The sequence below is a fragment of the Tursiops truncatus genome, chromosome 2 (genome assembly GCF_011762595.2).
Source record: "Tursiops truncatus isolate mTurTru1 chromosome 2, mTurTru1.mat.Y, whole genome shotgun sequence".
Classification (NCBI taxonomy): Eukaryota; Metazoa; Chordata; class Mammalia; order Artiodactyla; family Delphinidae; genus Tursiops; species Tursiops truncatus.
The window spans coordinates 170,022,988-170,049,727 of record NC_047035.1 but is presented as its reverse complement, the minus strand read 5'-3'; the positions used below and the strand labels follow the sequence as shown (position 1 = coordinate 170,049,727).

The 26,740-nt window shown below is 42.7% G+C and overlaps 1 protein-coding gene across 5 annotated transcripts in view; it reads left to right on the top strand.

Moving 5' to 3' along the window:
- The first annotated feature begins 17,245 nt into the window (after nt 1-17,245).
- Nucleotides 17,246-26,740, top strand: part of ITGA8 (integrin subunit alpha 8) — a 179,736-nt gene continuing 170,241 nt past the window's right edge. Inside the window, exons 1-2 of one of the 5 annotated variants that reach the window (XM_033852479.2) lie at nt 17,246-17,847; nt 18,543-18,676. In XM_033852479.2, coding sequence (XP_033708370.1) covers nt 17,642-17,847; nt 18,543-18,676 — 340 coding nt within the window. In that variant the 5' untranslated portion in view covers nt 17,246-17,641. The remainder of the gene's footprint in view (nt 17,848-18,542; nt 18,677-26,740) is intronic. The other 4 variants (XM_033852480.2, XM_073801692.1, XM_073801693.1 and 1 more) reach the window with 4 other exon arrangements.

Sequence of the window (26,740 nt, the reverse complement as noted above, 5' to 3'; positions counted from 1 at the left end):
GACAGTGACACGGAAAGATGGCGGAAAGCGACACTTTTTCATTAACGATAACCTGGACCAAGTGTCATAGCAAGAAATAATAATTTAATAATCAGGGATTATTATCAGCTTAAATAATACCTATAATATGAATATTATAATTTTATATACAAATATATGTTATATATAAATATTATACATTTACAACTATATTTCCCTTTCATAAACTAAGTCATAGGTTAAAACCCCACAAGTAAACAACAGTGTCCTACTGTAGAGCGTAGGGAACTATATTCAATATCCCGTGATAAGCCATAATGGAAAAGAATATGAAAAAGAATATGTGTGCATATATATATGTATATATATAACTGAATCACTTTGCTGTACAGCAGAAATTAACATGACATTGCAAATCAACTACACTTCAATCAAGTTAAAAAATAAAAATTCAAACTTAAAAAACCCCCACAAGTATATTTAAAATTTGCATTTGTCATCTTGAAACAGGAACTGACGCATTTAGTGCTTTCCAACGAATAAGCCCTACAATCACCATTTGAATGCTGAAAACTCTCCAGCTCCTCTCAAAAGCCACTCATCACATTACAACTAACTATAAAGTGGACCCAAAATTAATGCCTGTACTTTCATTCTTGTAGGGGCAACGAATCCTGACGATTTGGGGGACATGAATGCTTTGACAGTATGGATCTTTCTCCCAAGTTTATATATTCCACTGTAGATGGTTTTTGTTCCCATAGACCAACCATTTAAAAGATGTGTAGTTGTGTTTTCTATGCAAAAATTAATGAGTACTTCCGGACATAAAAATGGAACTAAATTAAAATTGACAAATAAAGAAAAATAAAATTTGAACTCTGCTCACATGTCAACAAGCAGCTGAATTTTGTTTTGCCTTGAATAAGATGAAATTATCATGAGGGCTTGGTTACAGTGATGTCCATGTCGGGGTAAAGTCTGACATCTATTCAATTTTGACTTTTCTTTCCGATGGCCGTAACTGCTGAAAAGTCCAATACACGAAACTCTGAGGAGGTGTCAATAAAATCAGAATTCTATAGTTCATTGTGAGACAGGCCTGGGGCCCTTTGCTGCAGTGCTGCAATGCTTGCCTCTGGACAAATGTCTCCTCAAGCTACAAAACACAAGTAAACTATAAGGGACTAAAAATAACTGTGTGTGTGCACAGTTGGGGCAAATTCTGGCCAAAAGATACAAAAAGACCAAAAAAAGCCCAACTGCCACTTCTGAAGAGCCAGGAGCAAAAACAAGGTGTCGGGAGCAAAAGCAGGGTACTGCGCATGCCCCCTGCACTCAACCCCACAAAGTGGTGGGCAAAACACCTAAGCCACCCTTCCGGCCCGACCCCTGGACCCATCCCTACCCTCACCCCATATAGGGAACCAGCCTGCCTCCCTCAGCAAGGGAACTTGTTGCTTGTCCTCACTCCCCTCTGCTGCAGCAGGGGCCCTAATAAAGCCTTGCCTGAATTTCTTGTCTGGCCTCTGATCAATTTCTATTGATTAAGGAGGCCAAGAACCCTGATTGGTAACAACTGTGTTAGAAGAGCCCAGGCTCATATCAAGATTCCCTGGAAACCCCAATTCTTTAAATGTAACTAATGCCCCCTCATTTCCTTTGTCTATGAGGTGACCTTAGGAAAAATCTGCAACCCTGATACTGTCCTCAAAGATAAGAATTTTTTGAAAAGGAGACAAGCCATAAGCAGAGACCTCAGGGCTTATGCTGTTAGGAGCCTCCAACCTTCTCATCCCCTCACTCTCTCGTCTTCTCTTTCACCACCCCTCAAACCGATTTGCTTCCATACTTGAGTCCTTGCCTATTCCCACCCATCAACAACCTTCTCCAGAGTTCAACCAACTCTGTGTCCCTATGCAACAGCCAAGGAGGACCCCAAGCCCACTGCTGCCAGAGAGAAGGACGGCAACCCAAGTGTGGTCTGAACCATTTCCCGCCAGAAGCACCGTTAACACCGTGATTGGGTTTTGTAACAGACGGTTCCCTTATGAAGCCATTATGAGCAAACCAGGTGGGCTGGCCTTTGGGCTAATCCCATTTGTTCGTATCAAAAGATACGTTCCAAGTTCCACACAACCCATCAACACTGGCTTTGGTAGCACCGTGTGTTCAGAGCCCAGGCGCCGCTTTCAGAGGGAGTCACATTGGTTACCAGACACAAGTTGCACCCTCTTTAGTTTTACTAGAACAGGGCCGAGATCCAGGTTTATTTTATTCCTGTGGGAATAAATATATGACTGAAGCCTATCCATGGCCCAAGTGTCAGACACAGAAGTTAACATTAAAAGAAATAAAAATGGAAGGTAAAATCTTCTAACCATCTGGTTTTTTTTCCACTGCCAGGCAGATTTCTATTTTCTTAATATTTTGGTCTAAGAGCAGAGTGGAGAGCTGCCATTTTCACTGTGCTATCCCACAGAGCCTTCTTGGGCCAACTAAGCTAACAGGGAAGCTGAAGGCATCATGGGTTGTCTCAGATTAGAGAGCTAACCTCTCTCCTGACTGCCATCTTCCCAACTTGGTAAAAGTCGAGCCTTACTGGGCTACATCTCAACGGATTCCTAATTAGCTTTGGCCTTGTGTCCTTAGAGGCTAAGATCTCTGTAGAACATTAAGTTGGACATGGAGAGAATGTCCTTGGAAGTGTACACACTCAGACAGAACGTAACTCCCCGTGCATTTTCAGGTCCTAAATCGCTCCACTAGTATCTCCACTCTTAGCTGCTAGTTAATGAGAATGAAGCCGCTGTTTTAAATCTGCTGGATAATGTATGACTAATTGAAGACATACAGGTTTGTCTTGCCTCTCACACTATTATAATCTCGTGGTCCCGCCAAACGCACAAATCTTCATCACAGCAAGCTCTCTGTGTTTGTGGTGGCAAACCTCCAGAACAGTGTTGTTTGGCAAAAACAGGAGTGTTTTTAGCAACAAAATCCAAGACAATTGTGTGCTAAAACGTGAACCCAGTATAGCGAGGGCCAATTAACTGAGCATCTGTTGCATCTGGGCCCAAGCTATTAACCTCAATCTTGATTATCTTCACGTGTAAAACAAAGGAATCCCAGGTCTAGGCGTACTTTACTTTTTTTTTTTTTTCACATAAATCAGAGATCCAAATTTGTTTGCAAATGTTCTCTGGACGTTTGAAGCCCTTTGGATAATTCAGTGGAGTTTTCTGTTTGCTTGTTTTAGTTTCTTGTGAAATTTGTTCTTTAAAGGTCTACTTAAATGTTTAGGCTTATATGCCTAATGTAAGAAATCATCTGTCAGATGGCACGATTTTGAATGAAACTAAAAGAAACTCCAAGTCAAAGTGACTTAATAAAGAGTATTTAGGACCCACGTACCTGAAAAGTCGAGGAGTGAGGAAGACATCAGACGCGGTGGAATTAGAACTTTAGCTCCGTTTATCTGTGCTTTCAGTTTCCTACTCCAGGATGGCTGCCAGCAACTGGGGTTACGTACCACCTCCTTCCTAACCTGGAGGAGAAAGTGCCTCACCTCGCGTCTCTCGTTCTATAAACCTGAACGAATCATAGTAGCTATTAGAATGCCAGGCGTTGATTGGTTTATGCCTGGGGCACGAGCTTCATCCCCCCACCAATCACATGGCCGGAAAGAGGCACAGGCTGTTTGGCTTACGCCAGTCAGAGCCTCGCCGTAGAGTTCCTGCTGGGTTCAGCCCACCTGAACCACCTGGATACTCTGCAATGGGGTGGGGGCGGGGGGCTGTGGTTCACCTAGAAATGGGAGAGGTGATGGATGCTACAAAAGCAACTATTGAATGCCAACGGCACCATTTTCTTCAAAAAAAAGAAAAAAACTGCTTTTTCTTTTTCGAATTGTCATGAGACTACAGATATTGTTTAGAAGCAGCATTTAATTTTTTTTTGGAGTCGAAAGAGAAAGATAGAAATAGGACCGTATTAATCTACACAAAAGAACAATTTTATCAATATTATCACGGTTAGGAGTCCAAGCGTTCTGGAATCTGAGTCCTTTGATTTAAATTGTGTCTCCGTCACTTACTAGCTGCATGATATTGGGTAAGTCAATTGGCATCTGTGTCTCGGTAAATGAGGATGACAGTAGTGCCTACATCATCAGCACTAAATGAAAGCACACATGCAAATAAATCTTGTAGCAATAATAAGTGCGCCATGATGTTACCCATCCTTCACAATGTGGCTTCTATGGGCAGGGACCTCGCCTGCCTTATTCACTGCTGTAACCCCAGTGGCTGGCATATAATAGGTGTCCGATAAATACTTGTGGGAAGAATGAATGAATCTCCTTTCCTCCATCTCTAACTCTCAACATAAGAGTAAAGAAGAGGAAAGAGTTAAGCAAATTAGAGGCCAGTACAGCTGGAGCCAGTTCTTGGTTGACGGCCAGCACGAAAATCCAGGAGGAACAGGGTTTGGAGTTGTAGAGCCACTTTGACTGCGGTTGGAAAAGTGCAGCTGACAGGGTCTGGAAGAGAAGAGAGAAGTGTTTGCTAAATCCCACAGCACGGGCATTTTTTCTTTCTTTCTTTCTTTTTAAGCCTGAGAAGCAAAGGATGAAACTGTATCATCTGGTTCAGTAACATAATCTTAAAATAAAATGAAAAAATCGGGGAGTTTCTCTGTGGGAAAAGAGAACAGGAGGATTCAAAGGAAAAAAGACAATGGAGAATTTAATCCAAAACATCTAAAAGCATGTCTTTTTTTCAGGGATTTTCAGATATTGTCTACAGAAAGAGAAAAAAAATTGAAAGAGAGAGAAGAATACAACTGTGAAGATGTTTCAAACATGAGGACTCACATGAATCTTAAAAAAATACCTACAAGAATTCCTTATTCGTGCAGATAAACATGCTCAATTTGGATCCTCCCCCTTCCCCTCTCCCCCAAATCTTTATCAGCTGGGCTTCTACCAAGATGTGGCAGAATATGGACTACACATGGGCCCTGCTCAGTGAGAAGAAACAAAACTAAGCTAAACTCTGCTCCCAACACACAGTAAGTGAATATTCACTTTGGAATATTCAGAGAAACAATATAAAACAGAAGTCGTGTGGAAGACATAACAAATGCACCATTTCACATTTTTGTTTTAAATACACTGTTTAGTTTAGAATAGCTTTAGATTTACAGCAAGCTTACCAAAAAAAAAAAAAAAAGTACAGGTAGTTTCCATATATACCCTGTGCCCAGTATCCCCTGTTAAGATCTAACATGAATATGTTCATTAATCATAACTAATGAACCAATATTGACACTTTGTTATTAACTGAAGCTCATACCTTATTCAGATGTCTTCAGTTTTTACCTAGTGCTTTGCTCCAGGATTCCATCCAGGGTCTCACATCACAGTTAGTCATCATGTCTCCTTAGGATCCATTAAACTGTGACAGTTTTAGACTTTGCTTCTTTTGGGTGACCTGGACACTTTGGAGAAATTCTGTAAAGTGGTCCTCAATTTGGGTTTGTCTGATGTTTTTCTTTTGCTTCGACTGGGATTATAGTTTGGGGGAGGTAAAGTGCCGTTCTCACTACGTCATATCAAGGGTACATTATCAACATGAATTACCACTGATGATGTTAATCTTCTGTACTTTTACCCCCTTTCCATACTGTATCTTTGGAAGAAAGTCACTGCACACAGTGTAGGGAGTTGTGCTCTACCTCCTCAAGGGGGCAGTATCCACATACATTTTTTAAAAATTCTAATGTATAGGAATTTGTCTCTTCTCCCCACTTATCTGTATATTCAGTCATTTATATTAGTATGGACTTGCATTAGTCTACTAGGGCTGCCATAACAAAATACCATAGACTGGGTGGCTTCAATAATAGAAATTAATTTTCTTGCTGTTCTGGAGGCTGGAACTCTAAGATCTAGGTAATAGGAGGGTTGGTTCCTGATGAGACCTCTCTCCTCAGTTTACAGATGGCTACCTTCTCACCATATCCTCACTGTGCACATACCAAGAGAGAAGGATTTCTGGTGTCTCTTCCTCTTAAAAGGGCACTAGTCCTTTGGGACTAGGACCCCACCCTTATGACCTCATTTAGCCTTATTTACTTCCTTAAAGGCCCTATTTCCAAATAGAGTATCACCGGGGGTTAGGGCTTCAGCAAATAATTTGGCAGGGGGAGGATACAATTCAGCCCATAACAGGGCTCAGAATTATTTATTTTAGACTTTGGGTTATAATCCAATACTATATTATTTATTTTGCTCTTCAAGTAGCCTGTGGGAGCTCTTTCAGCTGACTCTTGTGTCCCCTTGACATATCCCATCAGTTTGGTTTTTGAGCACTTCCTTATTTTCTGTGCTACAAGATACCCCAGGTTCATCTTGTATATTACATGCTCCAGCCTTAGAATCAGCTGTTTCTCCAAAGGAGCTGAATTCCTTCTATTGGACAATGGTATCAGAAACCCAGATCTGGTTCCTGGGTTTGCTTGTTGCTATTGAGTGCTATTGCCTCTAGGCCCTCTCGGCAATAGCAGTTCTTTTAGTGCTTTTTATGTTGACTTTTCAGAGTCTGATATAGTGTCTTGTCCCAAACCTAAAAAGGAGAAATAGGTTGATAGAAAAGGTAAGTTCTTGGGAATCAGACAGAAATCCTGTGATTTATCATCAGGTTTCACCACTTACCAGACAAGTAACCTCCTGCAAGTTACTTACCCCATAAAGTTTAGGTTTCCTTATTTTTAAAATGGAATATTTAAAAATATGTTAAGAGATTATGTACATAAAGGGCAAAGCAAACCACAAAGCTCATGATCAATAAATATTAGTAACCCCTTATCATATGATGGGCCACCTATTATGTCTGCAATTTGGACTTTTGAGCAAGAGATAACTGCACAAAAACTACTTTGGTAAGTAGTTTTCTCCACATGCAAAATCCAATGCAAGAATAAGTTGACTTATTTATGAAGATTCTGTCCTGTATTTCAAACTAGCTATCGGACAACTCTAAATGGGTATATAGATATTACTTCAAATTTGAAATATTTTAAGCTAAATTCTTTTCCCTAAACTGAGTCCCACGTTGGAATTTTTTTTTTTTTTTTTTTGGCTGTGCTACGTGGCTGGTGGGATCTTAGTTGCCCAACTAGGGATTCAACCCGCCCCCATGGCAGTGAAAGCTCCAAGTCCTAACCACTGGACTGCCAGGGAATTCTCCCAACATTAGATTTTTACATTTCTAAAAGGAGTAGTACCATAGTTTATCCTAATTATCCAGATTCAAAATCTGATAATACCAGACTAGATATTTCAGACTAACCCTCCTGCTAAGTATAATTTTAAAATATTGACAAAGGAGACAGAGAAAGAAAAATACCATATTGCTTATATGTGAAATCTAAAAAAAAAAAAAATGGTATAAATGAATCTATTTACAAAAAAGAAATAGAGTCACAGATATACAAAACAAACTTATGGTTACCAAGGGGGAAAGAGAGGGCCATAAACTGGGAGATTGGGATTGATATATACACACTACTATATATAAAATAGATAACTAATAAGAACCTACTGTATAGCATAGGGAACTCTATTCAATACTCTGTAACGACCTATATGGGAATAGGTTCACTTTGCTGTACAGCACAAACTAACTCAACATTCAATAAAAATTAATTAAAATTTTTTTAAAATAAAATATTGACAAAGTATCTTTCGATAGTCTTAAAGACATAGGAGCATTTATAAGTCATTAAGGAATTGTCAAGCCAGTGACCAATAGAAGAAGGAAATTCAGAGAGGGTAGCCAATATCTGGAGCCATTTTTCCCTAGAAGAATTTTCTATTCCTCTAATGAAATGGAATACTGAGAGGCTGGGGTGGATAGGACTTAATGGGACGAAGGGAACAAAAATCGTAATCCATGGTCTTGCAAAGAGGTTGTTCAATGGCAAATACTCCATATTTAGTGTTGAGATTCTAAACGTCTATACTCTAAGGAGGAATTGGAAATAGATTGGCCCTCCCAGGGACTGAAGCTCAGCTTCAAGTCATCTCAATCTCTGGAAATTGATTAAAATGAGTGAGTGGTATGACTGCTCATAGTCCCCTGCCAAAAATAAGCATTAAATACTATTTGAATGAAGAGGACATCACTGCAGGGCTCAAGTTACTTGTGTAGTTTTTCATATATGATACCCTGGCATTTAATTTTTTTAGTATGTTCTTATTTGAAAGGCACCAAGTAAACAAGATAATGTGATCAAAACACAAGAGAAACAACAGATGATATAAATAAACCCCTCCCCCATAATTCACATAATGAAGTTAACAGACACAATCTTTAAAATAACTCCAAAAATGTTTAATAAAACAAAAACCAAGATTGAGATCTTTGACAGAGAACTGGAAACTATAAAAATAAAATAACCTATGGCAATTCTTTAACTTAAGGGTACACTAACCAAATTTTAGAATTTGATGGACCAATTTAGTAGCAGATTAGTCACAATTATAGAGCTAATCAGTGAACTGGTAGATAAATCACAAGAAAATATTAAGATGAAACATGTAGAACAAAACAGATGGAAAATATCAACATAAAATAACAATAGAGGCTCTACTGTGAGAAGGTCAAACATACACTAATTGGAGTCTCGAAAGAAGATGAGAGAGACAGTGGGAAAGAAGGAATACTTGAAGAGATAATAACTGAGAATTTTTTTAAAGATGAAAGATATTAACCCACAGGTTCAAGAAGTTCTATACCTCATGAAGTATAAATAAAAAGAAAATCACAACTACACATATAAAAAGCACTAAAACAAAAACTTTTCACTACCCATCCCCACTGGATTGCACCATCCTAATTCTGACCTTTATTTTTTCACAAGTAGACTAATATATTTATGTAACTACTATTCTCTATTTCTCCCTCATTTACAAAGCTGTCAAATTAATATTCCTCAAACATCATTTCTTATCCAGAAAATACTCAGAATTATTTGGTAACCTCTCTACAACCTGATATTGCCCAAAGGAATGTTAATTGAGAAGGATCAACTAAGACAGCAGGACCCAAGGTCCCCAGTGAAGGGCAAGCACATGTGGATAAGTGAAAGGAAAGATTACATAATTCCATGAGTAATCCATAAGCAATCAGAAGTGTAAGTAATAATAATGACTAACACTCATAATGCTTTTCATATGGACCCTCATAGGTTGATGTATTTTAACTCATTTAGTCCTCACAACTCCATATGATATACTGTTAGTATCTTCATTTTACAGTTGGGGAAACAGAGATGGTAAGTAACTTGCCCATGGTCACACAGCTAAGTGACAAAGCTGAGCTATGGACCCATATATCTGGCTCCAGAACCCATGTTCTTAATACCTACTGTCTCTGCACGTATGAGCAGCAATGGTTTCTAAACAGAATCATAGGACTGAGCTGACAGCAAGGATTAGAGTTCAGTAGAGAAATGTTAACAGTGTTTAGAGCTAATCTCTCATCTCCCAAGAGTGAGATTCACGTGAATGAGATCACACTGTGACTAAGGGCTAGACAGCGATCTTAATATCACTATAAAAAGAATTAAGTTTTAGAGCCCTTCTCTCCCTGGGATTACCATTATTTCCACGATTTGGTATGAAAATACGTAGTGGCACAGGTTTTTCAGGGATTTCATAGGAAGTCACTCTAACATCTACATTGAACAAGTCCTCCTCGCAAACCAGTTGAAAAATGGCTAAGCTTAATCCATTTGGTTTAGTTTTCTCCCTCCAGAAATGCTACTTGGCATCTTTCTTTTTCTTTTATGAGAGTGTTTTAACTTTCATCTTCTGGTTTTAATTTAACTCGTCATATTTCTAGTTTTTTGTGCATGTGCCCAGAGGCCTCTGGGAAAAGGACACATTTTTTAATAAGTCAAAACAATAAAAACCAGAAAGGTCAACTTAAGTCAATTAGTAACGTTTCAAGCAATCTAAGTAGAAGACAAGAAATTCACTTCCAGCCTTCAAATTGTTCTCTCAAAGACTGCTAACCCTAAAGACGCAGACGTAGGGAATGGACTTGAGGACACGGGGAGGGGAAGGGTAAGCTGGGAAGAAGTGAGAGAGTGGCATGGACATATATACACAACTAAATGTAAAATAGATAGCTAGTGGGAAGCAGCCGCATAGCACAGGGAGATCAGCTCGGTGCTTTTTGACCACCTAGAGGAGCGGGATAGGGAGGGTGGGAGGGAGACGCAAGAGGGAGAGGATATGGGGATACATGTTTATGTATAGCTGATTCACTTTGTTATAAAGCAGAAACTAACACACCATTGTAAAGCAATTATACTCCAATAAAGATGTTAAAAAAAAAAAAAAGAAGACTGCTAACCCTGGAAACAGACTAGGGCATTCCTGCACAGAGAGAATTAAAGTGATCAAGGTCATGGGTACAGATAACTTAACTGTCATGGTAAGCAGGAAGCCTTTGAATGTAAGTTACACAGATGACAAAATGCATGGATACCATAGGAGGCGTATGGCATTCTATAGGGGCTCTAAATGTCCTAACTTGGTTCCATGTCTTAGCACAGATGAATTCTGCTAAGATTGAACTTTTCTAAGTCAGGGGCCCCAAGGGACCCCAAGCCATAGGGTCCCTTGTTTTCCAGATTGGTGTGAGCAGAGTAACAACCTCATCTTTTTTTAAAGTTGCATCATTAATAGTCCATTTTATTCTTTGGTTGATCATGTGGCCATGTTCTTCGGAGGTAAGTGCTCTCCTAAAACCTTCCCCACACCCATTCTTCTCTAACCACCCCCTGTTAGTTTTGCTCCTGGCACTCACCCACTTAATTCTATTCTTATCAGGTTGCCATCTCCTCACTGCATCATAAGCTCCAGGAAGGGAAGAACTGTATCTCTTAAATTCACAAGCGTATCTCCAGGGCTGGCACAGTACCTAAGACATAGTTGGCGCTCATATTTGTTGATGGCATAAAAAGAAGGAATAAACAAATAACAAAGTTAGGTAGGCCAGTGAGACTGAGTGGAATAGAGTCCTTGCACGAGTGACATGGAAATCTGATTTGATTAATAGCTAGCTGGGAAAATATGAAATACTGTTTTTATGGGCAAATTCTTTCCTACCCTCCCTCGTCCCTTCTTTCCTTCCTTCTCTCCTTATTTTCTCTCTTCTTTTTCCCTTTTTACCTGATTTGCAAAGCTACCACAAGGAAATAAAGATGGTGATAAACGTGAGAGAGACCAACTCAAATTTGGGAACTTTGTCATGAAAAGGTCATCTAAATGGTGAGACTACATTTTTTCACAAGAAAATCTCACACGCTTTAATAGGGTCACAGACACTAGAGGGCAGTCCTAGACACCCTCCTAGCATCTTCCCACCGTGGAATAAACACAGCAACCTAGTTTGGGGTTTAAAACACACTCAGAGGGCTTCCTTGGTGGGGCAGTGGTTAAGAATCCGCCTGGCGGTGCAGGAAACACGGGTTTGAGCCCTGGTCCAGGAAGATCCCACATGCCGCGGAGCAACTAAGCCCATGTGTCACAACTACTGAGCCTGCACTCTAGAGCCCGTGCTCCGCAACAAGAGAAGCCACTGCAATGAGAAGCCCGCACACCGCAACGAAGAGTAGTCCCCGCTCGCCGCAACTAGAGAAAGCCCAGGCGCAGCAACAAGGACCCAACACAGCCAAAAATAAATAAATAAAATTTAAAAAAAAAGAAAAAAGAAAACACACTCAGATCATCAATCAGATGCTCCAGCCTTCATCTCCTCCCGTAAGTGGAGGACTCCTCTGTGACTCGCCCACCTATTTGTAGGAGACCTTTGTGTCTCGCCGGAGTCCTTCAACATCCTCCAAGGGCCTCCAAAGGCCACAGCTGCTGTCTCCCCCTGGAGCCCACAACTATTTACCCTTGTCCTGGGTCCACAGAGATGCCTGCAGGATTGTGTTCACAAAAGCCTCTGCTTTCAAGTCCTGGTGCAATGGGGTCAGTGTTTGTGTCCAGCCCACCCCCCCTCCCCCATGCATATGTTGAAATCCCAACCGCCAATGTGATAGTATTGGGAGGTGGGACCTTTGGGAGGTCATGAGGGTGGAGCCCCATGATGGAATTAGTGCCTTACAAAAGGAACCCCAGAGGACTTTCTCACCCCCTTTCTGCCATGTGAGAATACAATGAGAAGTAAGCCGCCCAGTCTATGGTATTTAGTTAACGGCTGCCTGAATGAATTAAGACGCCTGGCACGTGCACAGGTGGGGAGAATGCCTCACTCCTCTTAAGTGACTCTCTTTCCGCAGCACCAGAGTTTGAGGCCCTGCACCCTAACACCCTATTGAAATTTAACAATAATAAAGCCCCTCGAATATATTCCCACAGCCTCCTAGGCACTGGACTCAAACATAAGCTTTTGGAGAACTGCACTTCCCAACTGCTAGACTCCACATTTACAACTAAGATGTTGTGAACTTTTTCCCATGGAAGTTCGCTTTAGTCACTGTGGCCAACCCATCAGACGTGTGTAGGTTTTTCAAGGTTCTGCAGTGAACTGGCCCTAATTAAAATCTGTCAATCAAGGTCTTGCGTATAAGCTCAGCTGCCTGGGGTCTTTGACTCTCAGGAAGATTTATCCTCGGATGTCCAGGTTCTGGAAGAACATCATTGGCCTCAGTTACCTTCCTTTTTTAGAGAAGGAATTGTTTTATTTATTTTTATTTTTGCTTAAAGCAGAGTTGTTTTTAAAAGGCTCATTCTAAAAAGAGATCGAGTCAGAGTCTGGTGGGAATTTTCCTTCAGCTGAACCAACTGCTGGCTGTGCTTGAACGTCTGCCAGCACGGGGGCCACTGCTGCAGCACTTTTAACTTAAAAGTGGCTAATAAAATCACGAAGGGAAATCATAAAAGAGAATGACAAACAAAATTATCAAAAAGAAAAAAAAAAGATTTTACTATAATGAGATTCATCCTCCAGGGACCAGAAAGAGAAAATTTGCAGACATAAGCTTATGCTAGCAGAGACACTTGACACATTTAAAAGTTGTTTGCCCAAAGTAAGTTTCATTGACCAGTGTTTACTAATCAGTGGTTTCTAATATTGCAGAAACTCTGAGTCCAGTTGGGCAAAAAAAAAGAAAAAAAAAATCAAACCAAAACCAAAGAAAGAAACCAAAAAACCCCTGAGATTACCTCAGTTACCCAAAATACAAGAAGAGATTGAAAAACTACCTTCCATTTGTGGTGCATTCGTTTTTAAAGCTGATGGAATCTTCAAGAACACATTGTTTTTACACTGGCTTATTTTGTAAATGGTTCAACATACTGAAATTGTGGTTGTATTAATGAAACAATCAGATCGGGACTCCCCTAGCTCTTGATTTGGAGGCAGGATCACTTTTTATCACATAAAGAAACAGATTTAAACATAGCGGGGAGGGACTTCCCCAGTGGTCCAGCGGTAAAGACTCTGCCTTCCAAGGCAGGGGACGCAGCTTCGATCCCTGGTCGGGGAACTAAGATCCTACATGCCACGGGGCACCTAAGCCCATACACCTCAACTACTGAGCCCACGTGCTGCAAACTACAGAGCCCACGTGCCCTGGAGCCCTCACACCACAACTAGAGAGAAGCCCCCGTGCCGCAACGAAGACCCGACACAGCCCCAAAAATTAAGAAAATAAATAAGTTAAAGAAATAAATATTTTCAAAAATTGTTAAGAAATAAAATAAACAGTGGGGAATAGTAATTGGTTATTAAGTTACAAATGTATTTGGTCTTCTGTTACAAAGTATGCACTAATGGTTAAATGTTACATCTCTATTTTTAAGTACTTCATACATGGCTACAACCCAGAGAGTATTTTTTTTTCCCTAGGGTACTCTTTACTTATTTATTTTTGGAACGTTTGGGCCAAATCTGTTCCATCCTTGCCCTTTGGGTTCTTCTCTTTTCTGTTTAGGCAAACAACTATGTACACCTTTCTCAGTATTAAATATACACACGTACTCACTCACATGACAAACAATTCCCAGACTTGCTTTTCTGACAAATAAATCAGTGCTAGTAGATCTTTAAAATGTCAAACTTCTCATTCAGCATAAGACCTGTCACTGTCCATGCGTTTCTCTGACGGCACCCCAAGTTTTACTGATTGGCATGGTTCCCACATGTCAGAAGAGCGCAATGTTCAAGACACCTATGCAGACCTATTCTGTCCCTGTAATTATTGCAGATTTTTTTTTCTGACTTCTTGGAAGATTTACTACTCTCCCAGGCTCTTGGTCTCCCAGGGAGGTCAAAGAGCTTCAGGTAAGTTTGCTTTCCTCCACTCTTTGAATACCAAGGTACCACCAAACCCTTTTCTGAGACCTCTTAACACACTGCTACATTATGCCACGTCTCAATCATGACTCATGGGCATGCTCAAAGGGCCAGCCCAGAAGAGCTTGCTACTTCAGAAAGGTGACTTCTCATTATTGCCATAACTTACAAAAACATACTTATAGACCTAAGAGTATGAGGAACTGTTTTGGCATCTGCTGGTCCTGGGTTCAAATCACACCACTTACTTGCTCTGTAACTTTGTATATGCTTGTACCTCTCTGAACCTTAATGCCCTCATCTGTACAGTGGAAAGTGACACTATTAAGAATATAGGCTTGTTGTGTAAATCAAGAACAAGTGTGTTTTAGAAGAAATGGACAACTATATGTATCCAATTTTGTGGCAATAAGTAGAATTTTCTTTCCTGGCCTACCCCTATCTTGAATTAAAAATAAGGAACATGCTAGAAATATCAAAAAGCGAGCCAGTAGCAAAAGGGGATACCCTGGTGATGTGCTGATTTATACAAATCAACACATTTTATAATATTGAGCTACTTCTGTCTGGTAAGTTGGTATGTGGACCAAGTGTACATCTAGGATTATGCTATCACTTTCTTTTTGTTTTTAATTGCACTTTATTAATTTAAACAAATAGAGATGATGATTGCTTATGTTATCTTTGTAACTCTTTTGAAACATGCCCTCATAAAGACTTGAGAAAAGGCTGGATTTTTTAACTCAAAATACTTTTTTAAAAATAATTTTTATTGGAGTATCGTTGCTTTACAATAGTGTGTTAGTTTATACTGTACAGCAAAGTGAATCAGCTAGAGATATACATATATCCCCTCTGTTTTGGATTTCCTTCTCATTTAGGTCACCACACAGCACTGAGCAGAGTTCCCTGTGCTATACAGTAGGTTCTCATTAGTTATCTATTTTATACCAGGTATCAATAGTGTATATATGTCAATCCCAATCTCCCAATTCCTCACCCCCCCATTACTTTCTACCTATTTAGGTGTTCCATTTCAACATAAGACTTGCCTACAATGTGATGAATTGACACATTTCAGCATGGAGTTGAGGTTATTTCCCAGTCTCAAGGTCTCCCACAGCTCTGAATATGCCCATGTGTGCGTTGCATGTGAATTACTCATTGAAATTTACTCTAGGGAACATCACTTTTATGAACAATAGTAACCTGACCCAAGGTAGTGGAGTTCGTATCCAACACAAGTGGACTTTTAGACTGAGAAAAATGTTTTCTACCCTCTACTTTTAAGTCCTTGTCCGGGAAAGGACTATCCAGTTAGGAAATGATCCAGATGTGATGATTTGCTACATAATCTTCTGATCGCTTATTAATGTTTAGCATTTCTACAGGGATGAGACAAGCAAAGATGAAATGTAAAATTTCATTCAGTCTGCCAAGTGGGTTCTAATGTAAGAGAGAGAGAGTCTAGCTTTTCAATGGGAGCAGAGATTTTCCGTGGATGGACTCCTGCATCTGCACCACCAGACTAGACCACTGCTCTGAATCACACTTTACGCTTCCAGCTTCTTGGGGATCCCATGCTAGTAACAGACTCAACAGGTCCAGCATCTAACTCACCATCTACCTCCCAGTATGCTCTCCTTGCCCATTGCTTCTGTTTGTGATTCTCCTCTTCTTAGTCAATACCTGCAGACTCGCCTTGGGCTCTCCTTCACTCTCCTTCTGCCATCAGTCTTCTGGCCCTTTCCCTGCCAGAAAAGGGCCTGTTGGGCTTCCTAGTTAACCCGTTGGGCTTCCTTTCCCTTCCATCTGTTAATCATGTCGAAGTCCTCATCAGCCAGTGCATTTGGGCAACAGCTGCTTTGCTTTCTCTTCCTTCTAACAACCGACCACCTTCCACCAACACACACACACATCCTCTACTAAACTTCTGGAATCCCTGTGGGCATGGCATGCCTTTGCTGTAGAACCGGCTCCCTCTGCCTCAATAAATGTTCTTGTCATGAAGATCCTTTCTCAGGATGTCCATCCCTATCTCCCACTGCTCTCCAACCCACACTTTTATTCTGATCCCTTTGCACAACCATTTCATCCCAGCCTTTCTGTCTTTAATACCTTCCCTCAATCACTCCGCCCCCAATGTCCAAAGCCAAGCCTCATATTCAAATTTCTGTTGAAATCTACCAACACATCTCCTTAAAATACTGTAGACCCTACGCACCTCTCCCGTCTCTATACCTATATAACCCCAGCACCACCCTGTTTAACGCTTAATAGCAGCTCTCTTTCCCCATCAGTCCTGTTTCCCTGGAAGACCACATGTTATGTAAGGGCTTCTACGTCACGGTTCTCCTCTGCCTTCCCCCCTACTCATCCCTCACTCCCTACCCCAAGCAGAAGACACAGAAAGAGATCAGTAACACCGGTGGTGGATTGGAACTGAAGTTTGAACTCCCGCTGACTCCAACCTACACCCTCGACCCCTGCTGGGGGTAAACTGGAAATTCCGACATTCCCACCTTTGCCAGTCTTCACCACAATTACACAGGGTTAAGGACATATAGGGCCGAGTCATTTAACGTGTGCCACGTGCCTTTGAGAAAGACCTAAATAAAATCTCCAGGATTGCTCTGTTTATCAGTTACCTCGGCAGGGAGGTCGGGTAGAGGTGGGGAAGGAGAGGACTGTACAAACGCACATCGACCCTGAAAGGGTCTTCAGGCTGTAGAGGTGATGCAAAGATCCCGCTTGGTCTGGCCTCGTCCCTCGTGCTGGGGTACGCTTTCACAGTCTTCCATTTGGGAGACACTGGAGTAAACCCTCGCCCCATGCGGCGGGGGCCAGGGGAGGGGGGAGATCGGCTTCCAAAAGCAATGGCTTGACTTGGCCTGTGTGAGGCTCAGATCGTTCTTGAGATGTAAAAAAGCCGGGCGGCCGAAACAGGAGCCGGCCGCCAGCGGAGCCGAGGGCGGCGAGGGAGTCGCGGACTCCGGTCCGCAGTGCGCTGACGCGCCGCTAGGAGACGCCCCGACCGCGCCGCGGCCCCTCCCGCTGCCAGAGGAGGGCTCGGATCCCCTCCGCCAGCCCCCCGAGCCGCGGGACCAGGCGGCCGGCAGACCGCAAGGGACGCGCGGAGGATCGCCCGGGGCTGTCACCGCGGACGCGCCGCGCGCACCGACCCGGGCCGCAGGCATCGGGGACCGCCAGCCGTCACGCCCGCCGTTCCCCAGCCGGGGTCTTCGGCTCCCGCCGTCCGGTGAGCACCGGCCGGGCGGAGGGCGATGTCCGCCCGGGCCCGCCGCGGTCCCCGGGGCAACCGGGCGCCGCCCCTCGCGCCCCTCTGCTGCTTCTCGGCCGCGCTGGTGGTGCTGTGGTCGCCCGCCTCGCAGGCGTTCAACTTGGACGTGGACCAGCTCACGGTGTACGGCGGCCCCGAGGGCAGCTACTTCGGCTACGCGGTGGACTTCCACGTACCTGCCGCTCGCACGTAAGTTTCCCCGCGCGCGCGGGCCCACCCCGCCCCAGGATGGGTCCCTGCCCCTCTGCCGGGGGACCCGCGCCTGTCCCCGCAGCCTGATGGCAGGCGATCGTGAGAGCCCATCGCGCTGCCCGCTGGGGGTCCCGTCCGGCTCCCCGCCACCAGCCTCTTCTCTCGCCTTCCATGCTAGATGTGCCTTGTGAACTTTGAGCTAGGGACATGCCGCTTGCCTAGAATCCGAAGGTCCCGGGGAGGTCCCGAGACAAAGACTTCAGCATCGTACAAAGGGGGAAACGGGACCGAGCGGACTCAAGCCAGTGAAAACCACGACCGCAACATGGTCTGTTTATACGTAGCCTGTAACCGTTAAGGGTCTGGGCGCAAGTGCTGTCTGCTACAAGCAGCTGGGCTCTGTCCTTGGCTATTCCCCCCCATCCCCGCCCGCCCCTCTTCCCTCAACTCACTATATACATAGCTCCACCTAGAGAAGAATTAGGACTATTTGCACCCTCTTCCAAACCAGGTTTCAGACGCCCATAGGTTTCCGCGAGGAAATCAGGTTTGACAGTCGGTCTCCATCCTAAACACGTTTCTGCCCTTGACCCCGACCCTAGTCTCCGTGGGCAGGCTGCTCCAGAGACTGCGTCGCCTGCGCTCACGTTTATGATTCCCAAGGAGTAATTCCTCTCCAACCCTTTTCGCAGAGCGAGTGTCTTGGTGGGAGCGCCCAAAGCCAACACTAGCCAGCCAGACATCGTGGAAGGGGGAGCCGTCTACTACTGTCCTTGGCCCGCCGAGGGGTCCGTGCAGTGCAGGCAGATACCGTTTGACAACACCAGTAAGTGATATTTGTCATTCTCAACTGTGAGTCCTGGTTTCAAAGAGCCACAGCCATCCTGGAGTCAACTGTCCACTTTCTTTGTGCTCACGTGGCCTGTCTGATGGGTCTGTGTTGTGGGCAGCGCAGGTCCCTAGAGAAATCAGCTTTTTAAAGCCGGAGTGAAGGGGAGGAAAATGTTGAGTGCACCCCAGAGGGGGAACGGTATTTTGAGCGTGGGTTTTTGGGCGCATCCTGGTAACTTCTGTTCCCTTACTCTTCCGAAATAAGCATTTTCAGGGGGAGTGGATGGTTTGGAGAAAGGCAGATGTTATACCCTAACCTTGATTCCGGAGAGAATTTGGTTACTTCCCAAGGACAAATCTGGGAAAAGACAGATCCTTAGCATTAACAGTGCCCAAGCTCTGGAGGCAAGAGTCAGCTGCTACAGACCCAGATATCACTCCATGTTGCTGTTTAATTCTTTACAGAAAGACAGAGTTTTCTTTCAAAATATTGGACATTGGATGCAAACTAGTACAGGCAGAGTGTGGATGGATTACATTCATTTCCAAAATCCCTGGACAGATGTTTCTTATTTAATTAAAGGGAAAATACATTTTAAACAATTCAGGCTGTTTATGTTTCCTCTGGTGTTTTCTCCTTGGGTCTTGAGAAAACAATTTAAACTTAATGCTTTCAAAAACGTTAACACTGAATGTTTTAATCTGTACCTCCAAAACGTTATGAATTCAAAAGGTATGTATTATCAGGAAGCAAATACCTCTTTTCAGAAAAATGTGAATGTGTCAACTCAAATAATGTTCTTTGATGAACAATCAATTAAAATACCTTTTGCACCACACAGCTATTTTATGATATATTCTTCATTATTGTTACATTAGTATGAATTTAGAATTTATGTAGAACATCAGTTTTCACAGAATTTTGATGAAATTGGATGGGTGTTATTTACCTGTTACTTTAACTGATTTGCAGTTTTTATTTTAAAGGAGAAAATAGTTTCAATTCTAAGTATATGGGAATCATTTCAAAGAAAAAACTCCTATGCAAGCATTAGCTTGAATTATGACCAAACTAGGAAATATTTTATGAAAACACTTTAAAATTATGTTTTTCATATGTGTCTATATATGGTCACAGCAGCTCATTTACCATTTTATGACTAATTCAGCCACTTGATATTAATTTGTGAAAGAAATCTTTCAATTTGTTGTTGAATCAGGACTTTAGATGCTTCTAATTACTGAGCTCTAGCTTGAGAATAAATTTCCTAAATCAGAACAATTAAGCATAAAGTTAAAGGTATTTTACTAATCCACATCAAAATCATTTGTATTTTAAAAAGTATTTTAAATGTAAGCCTTGATAAATAAAAACATAAATTGTTGGCATATTTGAATTTAAGCTAAGGGAAATTAGCATTTGCATTTTGAGACATTTGATGTATTTTTACCAACAGTCAATCTATAGTCATGGACATGAATTTAATAACCTTCTAGAATAGTCCCATAACATATCAACATATCAAATCAGGATCTGGTTAGTATATTTTCTCTTTGATAAGGAAGAGTCAATATCTTATCCAGATAAGATAAGTCACACCTGAATACCTTTCTAAGTACTAATCCCAGTAGATGTCACCGTTCAACAAATGAAAACCAGAGAATACAGACATCAATATGAATTATTGAAAACTGACCACTCCCAACCAAAACTCTCCAGTGTTAAATTACAATAGGCAGCATTTCCCAAAAGTTCATTCTAAAGCAACTGTTCGGAGCTTTGAATTCAGTTTCCCACAGAGAACTAATGCTGAAAGATTGTGCTTTGGTTTCCAGAATAACCCATAGGAATGCACTTAACCCTTACTGTAGCTGAGTCATATTTGCAATGAAACAGTAGGGGACAAACTAGTACAATTCTGGCGATTAACTAAATAGGAAAATAATGAGTGTTGAGAAAATATCAGTGTTCCTTGGAGAAAGGGGGGTAGATGACACCTTCTGCACAGGTTCTCAGGAAGACATCTGGATGTTGCAAAGGGCTTTCGAGATTAATGCTGCTGGTTCTACAACTATGTCTTATTTTACTCCTAAATGGATGGGGTTTTTTTTTCTTTTTTTTTTTTTTTTCCTCACGGCATGCAGGATCTTAGTTCCCCGATCAGGGATCGAACCCATGTCCCCTGCAGTGGAAGCATGGAGTCCTAACCCCTGGACCACCAGGGAATTCCCTGGGGTTTTTCTCTTGAGAGATGCATTCATCCTACTATTTTATACTTGCAACCATAATCGCCGTAACTTGAGGGTTCATTAAGTGGAACAAAGTGAGGGAACCAGGGAGGGAGATAGATGTTTCTGAAATAATTGAGCAAGAAATGAAAAAAAAAAAAAAAAAAAAGCAAGGCATAGGAGACCACACAACATTTGTAAGAAATGAATGGTCTATGACGGAATGAAGAAAGCAGTGAACAGTGAAAGCCTGGGCGAGTTTCAGAGAGAGAAGAATGACTGAGAAAAGAAAGTTCCCCATTTAGCCATCAGGGGGTACTGTGGGCCCAGGAACCTTGGCTGCTACTGGGAATGGCCTGAGAATGGGTGGGGGAATAGGAATCAGAGGACTGTGGCTCAGGGGTTTGCTATTGAGTGGGGGCCAGCACACTACATACACATCATTTCTACCAAAGACCTTATCCATGAGCCACAAGACGGTGGAATTGCCAGTGAATGCCGTTTGCTGCAAAGCTGTGAAAGGAAGGGAGGGACAGCAGGAGCCTGTAGAGCTATTTCCAGTTCAAGTGTCGGTTCTGTGAGCAGAGTATGATCTTGGAACCAAAGATGAAAAGCAGAAACAGAGGCATTCTGGCTCTGGGTGTTGCAGGCAATACTACCAGATGTGTTGCATTTATTCATCACCTGCTATGTGCCAGTCACTTATACACATTATTTCTAATCCATACAACAAAATGACCATGTAAAACCCATTTTATGAGTAAGGCAACAGACATCAAAGGTGTTTAAAAGATACATCCAAGGGCTTCCCTGGTGGCGCGGTGGTTGAGAATCTGCTTGCTAATGCAGGGGACACGGGTTCGAGCCCTGGTCTGGGAACATCCCACATGCCGCGGAGCAACTAGGCCCGTGAGCCACAACTACTGAGCCTGTGCGTCTGGAGCCTGTGCTCTGCAGCAAGAGGGCCCGCGACAGTGAGAGGCCCGCGCACCGCGATGAAAGCCCTCGCGCAGAAATGAAGACCCAACACAGCCAAAAATAAAATAATAATAAAAAAAAAAAGATACATCCAAGACCACACAATCATAAACAATAGATGCAGGGCTGGTCCTAACAGACTGCAAGTTCAAGGTTGGATCCTATGGAGCTGAGGCACCGCTCCCCTCCCCTCCCCCTCCTCCACTCCCCCACCCCAAAGTTACCTTCACAGGTTCCAGTTAAAATGACCCTCCAGAGAAGATCTGAAAGGGGAAAGCAGTTTGGGCAGAAGGTTGTGGAAATCAGAGGTCGTAGAGACAGCCTTTGTCTTGGTGGGAAAGATGGGTTGTATATGCCCCCTCAGCTGCCTCTTGTCCTACCCTCTGCCCATGGGCAGCAACGTGCAGGTTTCCCCCAAAGAGGAAGAAAATTTCTCTGCTTGACAAAGTAGGGGCTCTGAGTGCTGGACACCCGCAAACTGAGAAGCACATAATAGAGTGTGATGCGTGGGGCATCAATATAGATCACATTACAAATATACCTTTGTACAGAGAGCCATGACTGTCTCTGTCTTCCACCCTGTCTGCTTTTACTATTACATCTGAATTTGAGACATTCTAAGTAAATTTGACCTTTTAATGATGTTGTTTCAACTTGTTCAGGCCCTGGGGGTGTCTGTAAATTAATGCTCGCTGTGGTAACTTACTAAACTCTCTCAGCCTAGACACTAGGGGAGACTGGCCTATAATTTAGACCCTGAATCTGGTTGTGATCTTGAACCTTAGTTTATTTAAGGTCAACTGCCTTTTTTTTTTTTCTTTCTGCCTTTGCGTTTGAAATATTTTTCATTAAATAGTAGTCATTTATTTTATTTTTACTTTATCCTATAACCTGGATTTTAAAAATTACTTACCATAAATGCAAAAATAGAGGAAGCTGGGAATTGCCTAGCACTTCAAATGTATGAATACTATTAAAATCTGTGGTCCTTTCAAGTATGAAAAAAGAAAACTTTCAGGAAGCATATGGTGGTGGGGAGGGAAAAGGGTAGATAATTTTCCTGCTCTGCACAAAATCAAGTGGTTCCAAAAATGTCCTTCTCTCAGCTCCCTCCTGGCTTTCCTTCTTACCTCACTAAAATAAAATACCCCCTTCACCAAACTGATTTCTTCCACTTTTGCCTTTAAACTGTGCCCCACGTCTTCAATGTAGAACATCACGTCTGCCAAATTCATGCCTCTCCTTTCTCAATCTACTCCAAGGTTCATTGTTTTTCTTCTTCCTACATTTTCCAAACCCATGTGTGGATTACATAAAAACTCCTAGGTTACAGCTCTCCAGCTAGAAGAAGGGTGAATGAGACAATGAAACAGACAGTCCATCTTTGGAATGATAAGAAGGCAAATTGCAACAGTGGTAACAAAAGCGGAGTACACAAATATTTGATTGTTTTAAATGCTCAAATGCAACCTTTTGCAGTGAAAGATAATTGCATGTGCTGATAATGATGATAATAATCACAGCATTAGTAATCACGGAGGGGCAAATAGTTGGGAACCCTCCCAGTTAGAGACCCACTTACAGAGTGAACAGGAAGAGGTGGGAGGTACCATTGAGATTTGGAAATCATCTGAGAAAGACAACCAGCATTTGCCTGGCCTTAATTTAGCATCTTTGTGTTCAAAAAAAAAAAAAGAAAAAAAAGAAAGAAAGAAAAAAGTAAAACTTAAAATGGAAGACAATTTGGTTAGGGTATTTCAAAGCTCTAAAATGGTAAGATTTTTTCGGAATTGTGTTTTAGCTTGGAGCCGGGAAGCCTTTGTTGGGGGTGGAGGGGCGGGCAGGAGTCTGTTTTATTTTTCATTTCATGTCGAGTGAGCCCACAATAAGAAGCAGCTTAAAGCATCTGGCGCTGTGACTGGTACAGGGTTGTTTTTCGATAGCATTGGGTGTGCCCTTTTTCTCATGTGAGGGTTGGGAAACATATTGGTCACATAAGTCTTGCTTTTCTAACTTCCTCAGAAAGAAACCAGTTTTTGTTCAGGAACAAAGCAAAGGCAAATGCAGGGCAGAGCTATCCCAGTAAATGACAGAGGAGATAACACCAAGGTGATAGAACTCAGAGAGAGCAGATATCTGGACTCCAGTAAGTTCAATTGAAAGTGGAAAAAAAAAAAAAAAGGCGGAAGGCAGCCCAAAGATAACCTGCTCCTTTTAAGAATCAATATTGCCAGAGTTAGGGTAAGTTTTGCTTCTCACACACACATGAAAAAAAAAAATGTACACACATACACACACACACACAGATTAGGGCAGAAAGCTTACTCTGCTAATTACTGATCCCGCTGAGTCATCAGGGGTGCTTAAGCTGGAAGGCTTACTTATTCTAGAAGCAGTTCATGATGGCTCCCATGACTGACAGGCTGGCCCAACAGATGCAACCAACATCCCTCAGCTTCTCGCAGTTGGCTCTAACTTTCATGTGACAGAACACAATGGCCATCGAAGTCCTGGCATGAGAAGTGAAGGGGGAGCAGTCCCCACAGCTCGCAGCACCGGAGGAAGCAATTAGAAAACGGAAGTCCTTGAAAGTCCAACTAGAAATGGGAAACAGATCTGCTCTACGGCTAGTTGGGTAGAATGAGCGTTAGGCGCCTGTTGCTTAATCTGCAAAATTCTTTCAAGAAGCTGGACGTGTGTGTGATGCAACAGGCTTCCAGGCTCTTGGCAGGAAGAATCCGTGCAGCAGCTGCAGCATTCTGGGAGGACTGTAAGAAATTGCCTTGAAAATGTTCCGAAGGCAAGAAAAACGCACTGGCGCATTGAAGCCGGCCAGGTGTGATGTACGAGTTCAAACTTTACCTGTTGTGTGTACAGAGTCCTGTATCTGTGAGTTGTGTTGATGAAGAGAATTGCTGACATTTCTAACAAGCTCAGCTAAGCAGTTCCCTGATGGACACCATCCAGATACACAAACATAGGTTTTTGAGGAAGAGAGAGAAAAGACTAATTATTGATCTTCTTAAAAGCACGCACTTTAAAAATAGTTAATTTTCAGAATTCAGTTCAAATACATTTTCACATAACATTTTAGTGCATCAGGCAAGGTGTATGTGTATAATGGAACGCTAAAATAGACGAAAAGTAGTTTCGATTCTGGGTCACGTTTATAGGGATTTAAGGTGGATAAGCAAATCGTGATGCACGAATAAGCAATTTATACTTTAAACATCCTACCTAATACACCGGTGTTGCTCTGTTATGGACCTCAGCCAGGCAGCTCTCAGACCAGCCGGGAGGGAATGGGGCTCGTCTCTAGCCCTGCAGAAAGGCCAGCTCCTGGATCTCTGAGATTTAGACCCAAAGGTCTACAAGTGGAGGAATTCTTCTTGATCCACACACACTGGCCAAAGTGATCATTTACCCTTTTAATTGTTTTAGTAGAAGTAAAGCATAGATTATAAAAATAAGTCTTTATAGAAATGGTTGCCAGGCATTAGGAGTAGGAAAGAGGGGTTGTCTCCAAAGGGGAAGACCAAGGGAATTTGGGGAGCTGACGGAACTTCCTGCATCTTGATCGTGATGATGGATCCACGATGGTATGTGTTTATCAAAATTCATTAAACTGTACATCACCAAGAGTGAACTGTACTGCGTGTAAATAAAACCAAGAAAGAAAGAAAAAGCATTATGGAGCATGGCCATTGCTATGAGCATGTGGGCTTAAACTCTAGATGACGGGAAGGTCCGATGTAATAATAGCTGGAAGTATAAGGACACATCCCTGAAAAGCTAAGTAAGTCACCTTACTGCCCCCAAACAGGGCCAAACAATGTGTCAGATCTTCAGACCTTCTATACATTGTTTAAATAAAGAACACTATATTCCGAACGTGTTTGGCAAGAAAACTGTGAATGGATGGGCTTCCCTGGTGGCACAGTGGTTGAAAGTCTGCCTGCCGATGCAGGGGATGGGGTTCGTGCCCCGGTCCGGGAAGATGGGAGGATCCCACATGCTGCGAAGCGGCTGGGCCCGTGAGCCATGGCCGCTGAGCCTGCACGTCCGGAGCCTGTGCTCCGCAACGGGAGAGGCCACAACAGTGAGAGGCCCGTGTGCTGCAAGGCCCGTTTACCGCAAAAAAAAAAAAAAAAAAAAAAACTGTGAATGGAAACATGTTGAATCAGAATAAATCTTTGCAACGAAGCATCATACTTACTAATTCTCATATCCTTGCTGAAATTCAGGCATGGGACCTCTCATTGATCATCATTAAACTAAGGAGGTCTTACTTCAAACACATTATTGTAGTAATCAAAAGTAGTATAACTGCACTGCAGAGCATTAACTTATTAACATTAGGTCAATTTTTTTTTTTTTTTTGGCAGTACGCGGGCCTCTCACTGTTGTGGCCTCTCCCGTTGCGGAGCACAGGCTCCGGACGCGCAGGCTCAGCGGCCATGGCTCACGGGCGCAGCGGCTCCGCGGCATGTGGGATCTTCCCGGACCGGGGCACGAACCCGTGTCCCCTGCATCGGCAGACGGACTCTCAACCACTGCGCCACCAGGGAAGCCCCATTAGGTCAATTTTATTCTTAAGCTCTGATAGTTGACATGTGGCCACAGATTTGTGTATGATGTTGCAAAAGCCTCTGTATCCATCTGCTCTGATTTACAGGACATGTAGAGATGAGAGAGAAGGGCACACACCATTGCTACAGGAATAGGTTTATGCGAGGACCCTACACAGCCCAGGTTACACACAGCATCTTACCCCAGGTGTACTGGGTCAGGGCCAACTCCCCCCAGCCAGGTTACGGCTCCATTTCAGATCGGTTTGTTGTCATTCCCCACG